Below are 12,533 nucleotides of genomic sequence, written 5' to 3' on the forward strand. Positions count from 1 at the left end.
CCGCCGGCCCCGGGGCGCGAGGGGAGGGCAGGCCGGCCCACTGGCCACGCTCTGACTGGTAACGGCGTCGGTCAAAGCGGCAACGTGGCCTTGGGCAGCCCTGAGGCCACGCCCTCCATCTCGTGGCCTGGGGCAGGGACGCTGCAGCCTCAGGTCTGCAAAGGGGTGGAGGCTCCCTGTGCCTCACCAGCAAGGACCCGGAGGGAGAGTGTCCCGGGACACTGGGGTGGGGGCCAGTGGCCCCCAGAGGCTATTGGGGCGGCTGGGTCCGTCTGAGGAGGCCCAGGCCAGGCCAGGCCAGCGCAGGACAGGAACCAGCCCCAGTGGAATCGGGCCCCTGCCCCCTGTGCCCACTGCTGGGGTCGGTGGGTTTGCAGAGGGGTGTCGAGGCCTCTGAGGACAGCAGCCCATCCCAGCAAAGCCTGTGCCCGGGCACCTGGGGCTGTGTCTGCCAAGCTCTGGGGCGTGGGGGGCTGGCCCCATGGCCGAGCCCCCCCGGCCTTGTAGATGGATTTGCTCTGAGGGCTGTGGGCTCCTGTGACCTCGTCCTGTGGGCAGTACAGCCTCGGGGTCCCCGTGCTGCTCTGACCCCAACCACCCCACCCACGCCTTGCTGTGGGTCCCCACCCCTGGACCTGCCTTTCCTTCTCGGGACCTCATCTCCCTCTACCGCCCCCTGGAGGCGGGCAGGGCACTGTGCCAGGCCCTCAGGGCTCCAGGCATGGGAGGCTGCCCCCAGGGGTCCGCTGTGGGTCCCCCCCACACCCTGCCCATTCCCCAGGACTCAATGACAGCCCTTGGGCTCCCCGAATTTTGCCCCTTGGGAGTAGAACACCACTCCCGTGAAGTCTGGGCTGCAGGCCTCCGGTCCTCTGTCCACACCCTTGCGGGCCCGTCGCTCGGGCTCTGACAGACGGACCCCATCAGAGGGGACACCCTCGTGGGCCGCCCCCACTAGGTCTGCACCCCGAGGAAGTTCCACAGATGCCCTTGCCGGGCGGCTTCCCGACGCTGACGGGCTCGGGTGCCACCTGGAACCGAAGCTCGCTCGGTTTCCTGGTCAGCAGGGCTGGTCGGTGGGCGTGGGCTTCTCCATCTGACACACCTGGGTGACATGGGGCCCACCTGGCCGAGCGCTCACGGGTCTGGCAGCATGTCTGTGGGTCCTTTCAGCGCCTCTGTGGTGACGCCCACGGCCTGCCCCCAGAACCCTGGGGCAGCAGGTGCGCCCACCCGGTGCTCCTGCCCGGAGCAAGCAGAGCCCACGGCCCCCCGATGCCGAACCCTGGCGGGAAAGGGCCCCAGACACGCAGACTGTCCCATCGGGGCACGGAGACCCACGGTGAAGGATGCAGGGAGAGAGGGCAGGGCCCACAGAGTTCGAGGGGGGAAGAGGGCCCTGGTGGCTTCTCCCGGACAGACCTGAATCCCCGGGTTTCTCCCTCCCTCCCATGTGCCACGCCGCAGCCCCTCCCCGTCTGGTGCTCGGAGGACGGTGCCCTGCAGAGGCGGGACCCCACCCACCCCATCGCGCCCACCCAGGCGACCCTCACCCAGACACCCTGGCTCGCTCCCCAACGCCATGCTGCCCCGGCGGTCGAACCAAGCCCAGTGCCCGCTGGATAAACCCGATGGTGTTCTAAGAACATGTTCACTCAAGGAGCTGACGTTTTATTTGCGGTTTTTGGGTGCACAAAAAGAGCCTGTATTTCTCCTGCCCCACCGTCAACACCGGTCTCAGGACCGAGCTTCCCCGGGCCTGGTGAACCCAGTCGAGCCGCCTTCCTCTGAAGCTCCTGGGACAATCCAGTCAGAGGCGCTCACGGGGTCTGCAAAGTCGGCCCAGCCGCCTGCGCCGGCGTCACCCCGGGCTTCCCTGGGGTCAAGGCACGGAGGAGCCGGCTTCTGTGACTGTTTATATCAACTGACGTGCTTGGTCTATTCCAGCGCTCACTTTCTGCCCCCGCCAATCCCGGCGTTTTGTATTTCCCCCAACGCCTGCCTGTTTTTCTGCTTTTCAAGTTACGGGTACACAGTCGTTCATAAAATTCCCTTTTTTTTTAAAGAGCACACTCTCCGTTGTGTCTGTAGTTAATTTTGTCTTCCTATAGTTTCGTCTTGCATTATGTTTTTTAAAAGTCCTGCTAATTAGTCTTTGAAGAAATTTTGATTTTGTTAAATTTTTATTTTTTATGGAGTGTAAAGTTTATATGCATAAATATAAATGTGTACATACATTTATATTCCTATGAATATAATATAGAAATATAAACATATAGTGTATGTTTAAGCTTGCTCAGTGTGCCCTGGCTGGTATAGCTCACTGGGTTAAGCACTGGCCTGCAAGCTAAAGGGTTGCTGGTTCGATTCCCAGTCAGGGCACTTGCCTGGGTTGTGGGCTGGGTCCCTAGTAGAGGCAACCATGTGGTAGTAGTTCTCTTTTTCTCCCTCCTCCTTCTAAAGATAAATAAAATCTTTAAAAGACTTGACTGGTTTCTAGGGAGGGAAACACCACTGTGGTTACCTCCTGCATGCCCCCTGCTAGAGACCTGGCCCACAACCCAGGAATGTGCCCTGACTGGGAATCGAACCAGTGATTCTTTGGTTCGCAAGCCAGGGCGCAATCCACTGAGCCACACCAGCCAGGGCTGCTTGTACCTTTCTGCTTAACCTCTTGGTCTTTGTAGAGCGCACGTTAAAACCACCGGCTGCTTATTTCTACGTGTTACGTTGCCGTTGCTGTTGAATTCTGAGCCTGCAGCTGTCTGTACCTATTTACACGGTCACTTATGACACTTTTAAGCTTGGAATATTAGAACCCCCAGCCTGGTGGCTCTGGGGCTCACTGTGTGTGTGCATCTGTTTCTACGCCATACACTCTACCGTGAATAACGGTGAGTAACGTTCACGGTGGCCCAGGGACCTGCCGTCCGACCGCTGGTAACCGTTTACATTAGGATTTGCCCACCTGCTTCCTACTTTCCCCCCAATTTACTTTCCCCCCAATTTACAACAGGTGCAGCAAGTGGACACATGATTGGAGCCAGGTGCCAACAATGAGAGAGGGTTCTAACCCCCCTCAGGTGTGTGTGCCCGGGGCGGCGTGCTCTCCCAGGTGCCTCCCTCCCCAGCTCCTGGAAACCCCCCTCCCTTGTTCAGCCCACCTCCTTCCCCGCCTTCCCTCCCACACGGACGCCTCCTGCTCCAGTCTCCTGGCGGCGGCGCGACCTGCCCGCTCCCGGCGTCTCGCTCCCACCAGCGGGAGCGGGCGGGGCACGCGGCCCTCTCTCTCGGGTGGGGCCGCCTGGAGTTCCTTGTCAGTTCACTGCGACGTTTGCTTCTCTCAATCCCTAGCTTGTTGGGAGGGTGCCCCCAGCCCGCTTCTCCCCCTCCCCACCAGGAGACCCGGGGCCGGTCTCCACGTGGGCGCCTGCCAAGGGCAGCCTGGGCTCTGCTGTTCGGTGACAGTTGAGCACAGGGGTGTCACACTCACTTTCACCGGGGCCGTGTCAGCCTCGTGGCTGCCTTCAAAGGGCCGAGTGTAATGTTAAGATTGTGTACATGTCTTAACTGCTCCTTAACTGGGGGCAGGGAGCTCAGCGCTACTGCCGGGTGGAAACCAGGTGTGGGGCGGATAAAACCAGGTGGAGGGCCGGATTCGGGCCGTGGGCCACGTGCTCACCACCCGTGCTTTAACAGGAGTAAATGCACGTTTACACGCCGGCAGGTGTGGCTCAGTGGACTGAGTGCCGGCCTGCAAATCAAAGGGTCACCTGTTGGATCCCTGGTCGGGGCACCTGCCTGGGTTTCGGGCCGGGTCCCCAGCAGGGGGCGCACGAGACACCCACAGGTCGATGTTTCCCTCTCTTTCTCCCTCCCTTCCCCTCTCTAAAAATAAAATATATATTTTTTAAAACTTCAGGTTTCACATGTTTCTCTTAAACTCTTTGGAAACAGCACCCCCGTGTCTCTCTGCTGGGAGCGTTCCTGCGGCCGGGGCTGACGCCGCTCCCTCCGTGACGCCCTTCTTTCCCTCCGTGCCGCCGGCGTCTTCCGGAGCGTGGCTCTTGAACTTCGGTTTTCCTGCACGGGGAGCCCTTTCGGTCTCAGACCCCCACCTTTAGACCCGAGGCCATGCTCACGGCGACTTCAGGTCCGTGGTCTCCTCTTCCGGGGAGACGGACGCCCACCCTACCGTGCGCATTTACTACGTTCCGTGAGGCTCTCTCCCCTCGGCCTCCCCGCTGCCTGCCAGGGGCGGGTGCTGGGCTGGGGAGCCCAGGGCCCGGCTGAGGCCGCCACCCGCCTTGACCCCGTCTGCACGAGGGCTCGCCCTGAACCGCCTGCTTCTGGCCCAGCCCTTGGGTCCCGGAAGTTTGCCCGATTCACTAGAGTTGTAGCACGTGGCTCCTCCCTCCGGCCTCCTCCTCCACCCGCGGTTCCTCACCTGTCTGTTGGAGGGGCGGGGCTTCCTAGAACCCTCCGCATGTTGCCCCTCGAGGCCTTCCCCCCTCCCCGCCCGCCCGGGGTAGCTATTGGAGGGGAGGGGCCGGGGGCTACAGCTCACACTCTCGGTGTCTGGCGTGACGATCTGGGTCCAACCCCCTCTACCGGGCACGTGCTCCTTTGACATTCTCTGCCCACCACTGCTCCTGGCCTGAGGTCAGGAGGGACTGACCCCCCACCACCCCCGCCCTGGAGTCGGACACCGCTCCGCCCGCAGGCTCTGGGGCCAGCTGCCGCCTGGGTCTCGGGCACCTCGGCTGTGAGCTGGTCCAGCAGCCCCGCCACCTCCACCGCAGCAGAACCCTGCTGTCCCTCGAGAGCTCTGGGGAGCGGGGGATCCCCAGCTCCACTCCCACTGCCAGGGAGGAGCAGGGGCCCCAGGGGCCCAAGGGGCCGGTCGGACCACCCCCTTCAGGGGCGGCTCCTGGCTGAGGACCATCAGACCCGTGCACCTGACAGGCGCACCTGGGAGGCGCCGCGAGAAGCACACACACACACACACACACACACCTCAAAGCAGCGGCTGCTCCTTTCTTAGCTCGCTGGGTTTCACAGCGTACCAGAGCCCACCGCCCGGAGGGAGGCCCCTCGGGGCCCCGCAGTCCCCAGTCCGGGCTCCCTGAGGCAGGCAGGAGACGGGCAGCCTTCCAGCACCCAGGGGTGCAGCGGGTGTGTCCGGCTGCCCATAAATATCTTCCCATAAATACGGCCAGTGGCACCCCCAGGTGACAGGTGGGACGCACCAGTCCCGAGGCCTAGCACCAAAGAGCCTCCTCGGGGCACGAGGGCCCCCATAGGTGCACCTGCACCCCCAGTGGCCAGCAGTCCGAGCCAGCTGGCGGCGGGGAGGGGCGGGCCCCCTCCGCACAGGCCTCCTGTCCACTGGCCTGGGCTCCGGGCCGGAGCAGCTCCACCAGGCGGAGCCTCCCTCCTGGAGGCTGGGCGATCCCTGCAGGTCCTTGCGGACGGAGAGGCTGCACGGCTGTTCTGGGGCCTCGGAAGCAAGGGTGGGCCTCAGTCCTGGCCCGTGGTGTCCCTCCTCGGAAGTCACCGAAGTCCCCGGGGCCCCTCAGTGTGGCACCCAGGAGGGGCACCTCGCTGCCTCTGTGCTAGTGGTCCTCTGGCCTGCTGTGCAGCAGCGTGGGCGCTGGTCTGGGAGGGGCTGCGTGCGAGGCCGCTGCAAGGACAGGAGGCCGAGGGTCAGCCACAGGCAGGGGCGGGGGTGTGTCACACTCCCCCCACCTCCGCTTGCCAGCTCCCCCCAGCTCCCCCTGGGCCATTCTCCAAGGGCCAGGTTCCACATAAGGGCCTCAGCCTCCTCCTGCTGTGGCCTTGGTCTGCTGATGACGTACCAGTGACGCCACCCAATGCCCCGCAGCCCCCTTACCTGGACTCAGGGCTGGGAACGGGACCCCGGGGAGCTGGGGTGGCCCACCTGAACGCAGACAGACAGCAATCATCTTAGTGCCCCACTCCTGGGGGGACCCCAGTGATGGGAAACCCAGGCCTGCAAGGATCCCCCTCCTAGGCACGTGGTGGGGCCTCTCCCCCTCCCCAAATGAGCGCTCCCGGCCCGGCCTCGTCCGGACTTTGGGTGGATGGGGGGGCTTCACTACAGGCACCTAGCCGGGCCCACTGCAAAGCAGGGGCCGCACCCACTGCAGTCTCTCTGAGGTCAAGGGTGCGGGGGCCATCGGGGCCTGTGGTGCAGTGCTTCACCTGACCACCAGGTGCCGCCATGGCCATCTTTATGTCCTGAGCAGGGTTGGCCCCGCCTTCCTGGCCCCGCCCCAAGTGGGAGGAGCCCATTTGGGGCTGAAGAGGGCGGGGTTGCTCCCGGAGGGCAGCCAGCCACGCCCTGCAGCAAGGCCCCGGGCGTAGGGTCACTCTTCTCCATCAGCAGCCAGGGTCCCACCAGGACGGGGAGGGAGGGCGGGCCTGGGTCCGGGGTGGGGCTCGGGGCACAGCGTCCCTGTCCCTCTCTCCCCAGGAGCGAGACTCACCTTGCCGGCACGTGGGCCCCGTGTAGCCATCCACGCAGTGACACTGGCCGCTGACGGGGTCGCAGTCGGCCCCGCCCCCGCAGCCACAGCGCAGCGCACAGCCTGGGCCGAAGAAGCCCGGCCTGCAGTCTGCGGGGGCAAAACCCCAAGCCTCAGTTTCCTTTCCCCGTGGGCGCTCTCACGTGGGTGAGTGCCAGGCACCGAGCGCCTGCCCAGGATCCCAGGCCCTGCCCAGGCCCAGCACAGGCGAAGGGGGCCTGGCGGTCAGGGGTGCACCCCCACGGCAAGACCACATACAGGGCGGCCCCTCCTGTCCCCACCCATGGTGGCAACAGGTCAGGAAGGTCTCCTTCCCACCCCAGGGGGGCCTCTTTCCATGCCCTCAGCCTCCACCCTGGGGGGCAGAGGTCACCTGAGGACAGGGCGTGGCCCGGACAGTGGGGGCAGGCGCCCTGAGCAGCCGCCCCCCAGAGGGTAGGGACAGAGGTGCCCCTGCCGGCAGGACCCAAGACTCACCAAGGCTGCAGGTGGCCCCCCTGCGCCCCGGGGGGCACAAGCAGTGGCCAGAGACGGGGTCGCAGCCTGCCCCCTGCTCGCAGTCACACCGCTGGCGGCAGCCCTCTCCAAACGAGCCCGGCTCACACCCTGGTGGGGGCAGAGGGTGCAGCGGGCTCAGCGTCTCCTTCCGCCCCACCCCCGGACTGGGTGAGGGCAGGGCTGGGGCGAGGGTGGGCTCGGGGGGCTCAGGGCACTCACCGCTCTCGCAGAACTGGCCGCGGAAGCCGGCGGGGCAGAGACACTGGCCGCTGGCCGGGTGGCAGGGGGCTCCGCGGTGGCACTTGCACGGCTCCTGGCAGCCGGCCCCGTGGAAGCCAGGGGGACAGGCTGAGGGAGGGCCGGTTAGAGCTCCGGCCTCAGTTTACCGAGTGAGCCAAGGGCTGGGTTCAGAGGCCTGGGTTCCCCCGCTTCCCCCCACCAAGGCCTGCCCACCCCCACCCCATCAGGGGTTCCCCAGGCTCCAGTGTGACCCCCCTGTAATCTGGGGTCAGGCCACCAGAAGCCCGACTCGGCTCAGATCCCCAACATGGTGGGAGGGGTGGGCGCCGGGCCAGGGCCTGCCCGCTGGACTCACAGTGCTCGCAGGCCTGGCCGTAGAAGCCGGGGCGGCAGCGGCAGGCGCCCGTGCTGGGCTCGCAGGTGCCGTTGTGGCGGCAGGAGCACTCCAGGCGGCAGGCGGCCCCGTAGTGCCCGGCGGGGCAGGCTGGGGAGAGCGGCGGGTCAGCCTCCTGCCTTGGACGCGCGGGGACACAGGGGCGGCCCCAAGGGCGCTAGCCTGATTCGGGTGACTGGGACCTAGCCTTCTGTCCCGCCCTGCCAGCCCGGACGCTCACCCAGCTCGCAGTGCGGCCCCGTCCAGCCCAGGCCGCAGGAGCAGCTGCCGGTGGCCGGGTGGCACAGGCCCCCGTTTTTGCAGGCGCACATGTGCTCACAGCTCTCGCCAAACCGGTCCTGGGGACAGTCTGCGGACAGAAGCCGTGCTAGGAGTTCCGGCCCGGGGCTGGACATGCTCTGAGACCCTTCCCCGCTGGGTCCGACGTGGTCTCCACAAATGTTTCCCGGGACCCCCAGGGCCAGTCTCTGCGCCCAGAGCGCACAGGCGCCAGGGAGCGATGCCAGCTGCCCGCTGCCCAGCCACCCGCCCGTCCAGTCAGCACAGGCCAGGCCTGACCCAGAGCGGAGGAGGGTGACTTGGAGGGAAAGGGGCCCAGGCCCTCCAGGGGCTTTGGGCACCAGGCCAGTCGGTGGGAGGGGGTCAGGGAAGCCTTCCTGGAGGAGGCAGCTCTGCACAGGTGCACCCGGTGCTCCAGTGGCCCCTGTTCACGTCCGACTGACCCAAGGCTGCCGTCCTCCAGAGTGAGGACGTACCCTGCTGGAGCCAGGTCCCGGGGCCCCTGACCCTTTGCTGCCCCAGGCTGAGAAGCAGGGCACGTCACCGGCCCCTCTGCGAGGGCCAGAGGGTGGCAGTCGCTCAGACCTTACGGGGGGCCAGGCTGAGGGGTAGTGGGCGTGGCGGTGGGATCCCGCATGCCATCATGAGCGTCAGCTCTGTGACTGACCCTGGGGCCACCCCACTGCTCCCCCAAGGCCTGTGCTCCAGGACCCCCTCCACCAGGGCCCAGCCCCTCGGCCCAGCGGAAAGGGCCGGAAGGATCCCACCCTGAGGGGACGTCAGCCAGGGGGCTGGCTCCCGTCTCAGACTGAACAGCCACCTGACACCGCCCGCTACGGGGCCAGAGAGACCCTGTGCCACCCTCACTGGACACGGGAATGCCAACGGGCCACCCGATGGCCTGAGTCAGGGGCCGAGGTCAAGGGGAGGTGTGGGGTGGTGTCGGGTGGCCCGCTGCTGACCCGAGCGGGACACTTGCGGGGGCAGGGAGGGCTCCGCGGCAGCCGCGGGTGGGAACGGGCCCCAGGCCCCGCCGCTCTGCCCCACGGCTGGCGGAGGGACGCCTGGGAGCGCCCGAGGGGACGAGCCGGCACTCACCCTGTTCGCAGTGGGCACCGGTCCTCCCGGGCGGGCAGGTGCAGTTGCCGGTCACGGGGTCGCAGGTCGCCCCCTGCCCACAGCTGCACAGGTGGGCACAGCCGGGGCCGAAGCGGCCCTGGGGACAGGCTGCCAGAAGGAAACGGGAGGGTGCAGCCCCCGGCTGGACGCCCTCCTCTCTGCCACGTGGGGACGGGGTGGGGGGCAGGGAGGAGTGTCCCTGTTCCCCTGTCCCCTGCAGCTCTGGCCTCTCCTGGCCCCTGAAGGCTCAGCTGGGGGCCCAGTGAGTCACCGGGGCCTCCATCACGCCCCGCCGGCGTCCCAGACAGGCGGGAAGTCCCCATGTGACTCAGAGGAAGGGCCTGTCCTCGGCAGCAGGCCCGCTGGCCCCCGCGCAGCCGTGCACCGCCCCTGGCGGGCACGACCCAGGAGGGCGCACAGCACACTGCCTGCAGGGGCCCGCAGCCTCTCCCCGCCGGGGGCTCACAGGGGGACTGGGATGGCGGGCGGGCAGGGGGCCGTCCTCCCCACAGACCCGAGGGGGCGCCCACCAGGGAGCAGGAAGGAGCCGCCCGCCACCCAGCACTCACAGAGGCCACAGTCGGCACCCAGGAAGCCGGTGGGGCAGCGGCAGGCGCCCGTGGCTGCGTCACAGGATCCCCCGTTGAGACACCCACAGAGCTGCTCACACCCGGCCTCGAAGCGCCCCGGAGGGCACCCTGCAGGGGGAGGGGCCAGCTGCAGGGCCGAGGGGCTGGGTGTGCCCCTTGGCGCACAGCCCCTGGCCTTCCACCACACCCCCCCACGGGGACTCCGAGCGGGCGGCCCAGGCGGCACTCACGTTGCCGGCAGCCGGTGCCGTGGTAGCCGGCCGCGCACACACAGATGCCGGAGGCAGGGTCGCAGGCCTGGCTCTCGCTGGGACACCGGCACTTCTGCCCACAGCTCTCCCCGAAGGTGCCCGGCGGGCAGGCTGGGGGGCGGGGGGGGTGTGAAGTCCAGCGAGGCCCCGGGATGGCTGTTTTCCCAGAGCCGCCCCTGGCCAGGGGCACACACGGCCTGAGTACCCCCCAGTCCGGGCCCACGCAGCTCGGTCGCCTACCCTGCTCACAGCCGGGCCCGGTGAAGCCGGGGGGACAGCGACACTCTCCGGTGACGTGGTGGCAGGCGGAGTCCGGCGAGCACTGGCAGCGCCGGGCACAGGCCTCCCCGAACCAGCCACGCGGGCAGGCTGTGGGGAGACGCGGGCTGGGGTGCAGGGCCCTGGGGCCAGCGTGGGCCCCGAGGGCTTCCGGGGTAGAGGACCCACCCATGGTGCCAGCAGAGCTGGGGGCTCACCAGTGTCACACCGCGAGCCCCTCCATCCCGGCGGGCAGAGGCAGGCCCCGGTGACCCGGTGGCAGGTGGCTCCCCGCCGGCAGGCGCAGCGCTCCTGGCAGCCAGCCCCGAAGGTGCCCTCGGCACAGGCTGTGGGGGGGGGGGGCGGGGACAGCGGGGGAGGGCCAGGACCCTTTCACGGGGGGCCCCCGGGCAGCCCACACAGGAGCCCCACCCCCCACAGGACACCAACCACCTGCTTGAGGACCCACACCTGGAGTAGGGGCTGAGGCCACCCCCTGCTGGGCCAGCGGGGCCGCTGAGCCCCCCGCACCAGCCCCCAACCAGTCCCACCCACGGCTCTGACATTTGTGCCCCGTCCGGCTAGCGGGGCAGAGGCAGCTGCCTGTGTGCCGGTCACAGAGGCCGCCATTGGGGCACCCGCAGCCATGCTGGCGGCCGGCTCTGGAGCGCCCCGGGAGGCACTCTGCAGGGTGGGAACGGGTTGCGGGGGGGGGGGGGGTCCCACGTCCCAGGGCGGGCTCCGACCCTGAGGCCCACCCAAAGCCTCAGAGCCTGTGTCCCGGTGCTCGCACTGCAGGCCGGAGGCCACACCCAGGGCCCTGCCCACCCCAAGCAGGGAGCCAGCTGTGGCCACAGAGGGAGCGGGCTGCCTGGGGCCCGCTGGGGTGCCAGCCCCGGCTCCCACAGCCCCGGCCCCCACAGCCCCACCGGGTCGCCCATCCCTCCTCTGCCCACCCAGTGCCCAGCGCTCACCCTGCTCGCAGGCCGGGCCGGCCCAGCCGTCCGGGCAGGCGCAGTGGCCTGAGACAGGGTCGCAGGTGCCCCCGTTGTGGCAGAGGCAGGCACGCTGGCAGTTCTCGCCGTGCAGACCCGCGGGGCAGGCTGGGGGCACGGAGGCTGGGGTGGGTGCAGTCCCCCCCAGCCAGGCCCTCTCTCCATCGGGGGGGACGGCCCAAAGCCCAACATCAAATGGAGGGGGTAGAGACCTCTCCCACCGGTGCCCCTTGGACAGCCTGCCCCAGACCGCCCGTGCTCACCACCCCAGCTGTGGGGGGCTCAGCCCTGAAAGTGGGGACACGGGTCCTCAGCAGCCACTGTCCTTCCCCCACAGGGAGCCAGGGGGCCTCAGGGTGCTGGGCGGGGCTTACCCTGCAGGCAGCTGGGGCCCGTCCAGCCAGGGCCACAGTGGCACCGCCCGTGCACTGGGTCACAGGAGGCCCCGTTGAAGCAGGAGCAGGCCTGGCTACAGTTGTGCCCGTAGGTGAGGGCCGGGCAGGCTGCAGAGAGGTCAGCGGTCAGGGGTCAGAGTTCAGGGGACACGGACCCTGGGAGGGGCAGCCCCTCTCTCCGGCCTGGGCATCGCTCCAGGACCACCACACTGGCCCTCGGGGGCCAAGCGGGGGGCTGACGGGGCCTCACGCACTCTGGGCGCAGCGGGGGCCCCGGCGGCCCGCGGGGCAGAGGCAGGTGCCGCTCGCAGCGTCACAGGGCACCCCGGCGGCGCAGTCACAGGCGTGGTGGCAGTCCAGTCCGAAGAAGCCGGCCGGGCAGGCTGTCGGGGAGGGGTGGTGACGGGACACGGCCAGGTGCCCGGACCCCGCCCGCTGCCCGCTGCCCTGGCCCCAGGCCCCGCCCGCCCCTGCTCACCTCGCTCACAGAAGGTCCCCCTCCAGCCGGCTGGGCAGGTGCAGGCCCCGCTGACGTGGTCACAGGCCCCCCCATGCTCGCACTGGCACCGCCGCTCACAGCCCGGCCCAAAGCGGCCTTGGGGACACCCTGAGACACACAGCCCCCCCCCACCACCATCAGCCCGGAGGACGGGGAGCCCCACCCTGTCCTGCCTGGGCCTCCACCACCCCCTCGGGGGCAGGACAGAGGAGCCAGCCCAGGGAGAAGCCCCCACCCTGCCCCAGGGTGCTGGGCTCCCCCGCCCCCACCCTGCCCAAGCAGGAAGTGAGCCCCAGTGGGGCAGGAGCCCCAGGGGTGGCTTTGGGGACACTTGTGGGAGGACTTGCCCCAGGCTCAGCTTGTCTCCCCGACTCAGCCACAGGGGGCACAGGCAGAAGGCATGGCCCTCGGTCCTCAGCAGCCACGCTCCTCCCGGCTCCCGGGGCCCCACGGGGTGTGACAGACCC

The 12,533-nt window shown here is 68.3% G+C and overlaps 1 protein-coding gene across 7 annotated transcripts in view; it reads right to left on the minus strand.

Annotated features, from left to right (window-relative positions):
* Positions 1-5,021: 5,021 nt before the first annotated feature.
* MEGF6 (multiple EGF like domains 6) overlaps positions 5,022-12,533 on the minus strand; it is a 73,333-nt gene continuing 65,821 nt past the window's right edge. For 2 of the 7 annotated variants that reach the window (XM_036025218.1, XM_036025212.1), the window contains 17 exons: positions 12,046-12,174; positions 11,822-11,950; positions 11,547-11,675; positions 11,152-11,280; positions 10,733-10,861; positions 10,396-10,524; positions 10,160-10,288; positions 9,899-10,030; positions 9,648-9,776; positions 9,058-9,186; positions 7,901-8,029; positions 7,642-7,770; positions 7,266-7,394; positions 7,026-7,154; positions 6,510-6,638; positions 5,894-5,941; positions 5,022-5,683 (listed from right to left, as the gene is read on the minus strand). In XM_036025218.1, the coding sequence (XP_035881111.1) occupies positions 5,616-5,683; positions 5,894-5,941; positions 6,510-6,638; positions 7,026-7,154; positions 7,266-7,394; positions 7,642-7,770; positions 7,901-8,029; positions 9,058-9,186; positions 9,648-9,776; positions 9,899-10,030; positions 10,160-10,288; positions 10,396-10,524; positions 10,733-10,861; positions 11,152-11,280; positions 11,547-11,675; positions 11,822-11,950; positions 12,046-12,174 (2,054 nt within the window). In that variant the 3' untranslated portion in view covers positions 5,022-5,615. The remainder of the gene's footprint in view (positions 5,684-5,893; positions 5,942-6,509; positions 6,639-7,025; positions 7,155-7,265; positions 7,395-7,641; positions 7,771-7,900; positions 8,030-9,057; positions 9,187-9,647; positions 9,777-9,898; positions 10,031-10,159; positions 10,289-10,395; positions 10,525-10,732; positions 10,862-11,151; positions 11,281-11,546; positions 11,676-11,821; positions 11,951-12,045; positions 12,175-12,533) is intronic. The other 5 variants (XM_036025216.1, XM_036025213.1, XM_036025215.1 and 2 more) reach the window with 5 other exon arrangements.

This window comes from Phyllostomus discolor, chromosome 5 (assembly GCF_004126475.2).
Source record: "Phyllostomus discolor isolate MPI-MPIP mPhyDis1 chromosome 5, mPhyDis1.pri.v3, whole genome shotgun sequence".
In the NCBI taxonomy this organism is placed as follows: Eukaryota; Metazoa; Chordata; class Mammalia; order Chiroptera; family Phyllostomidae; genus Phyllostomus; species Phyllostomus discolor.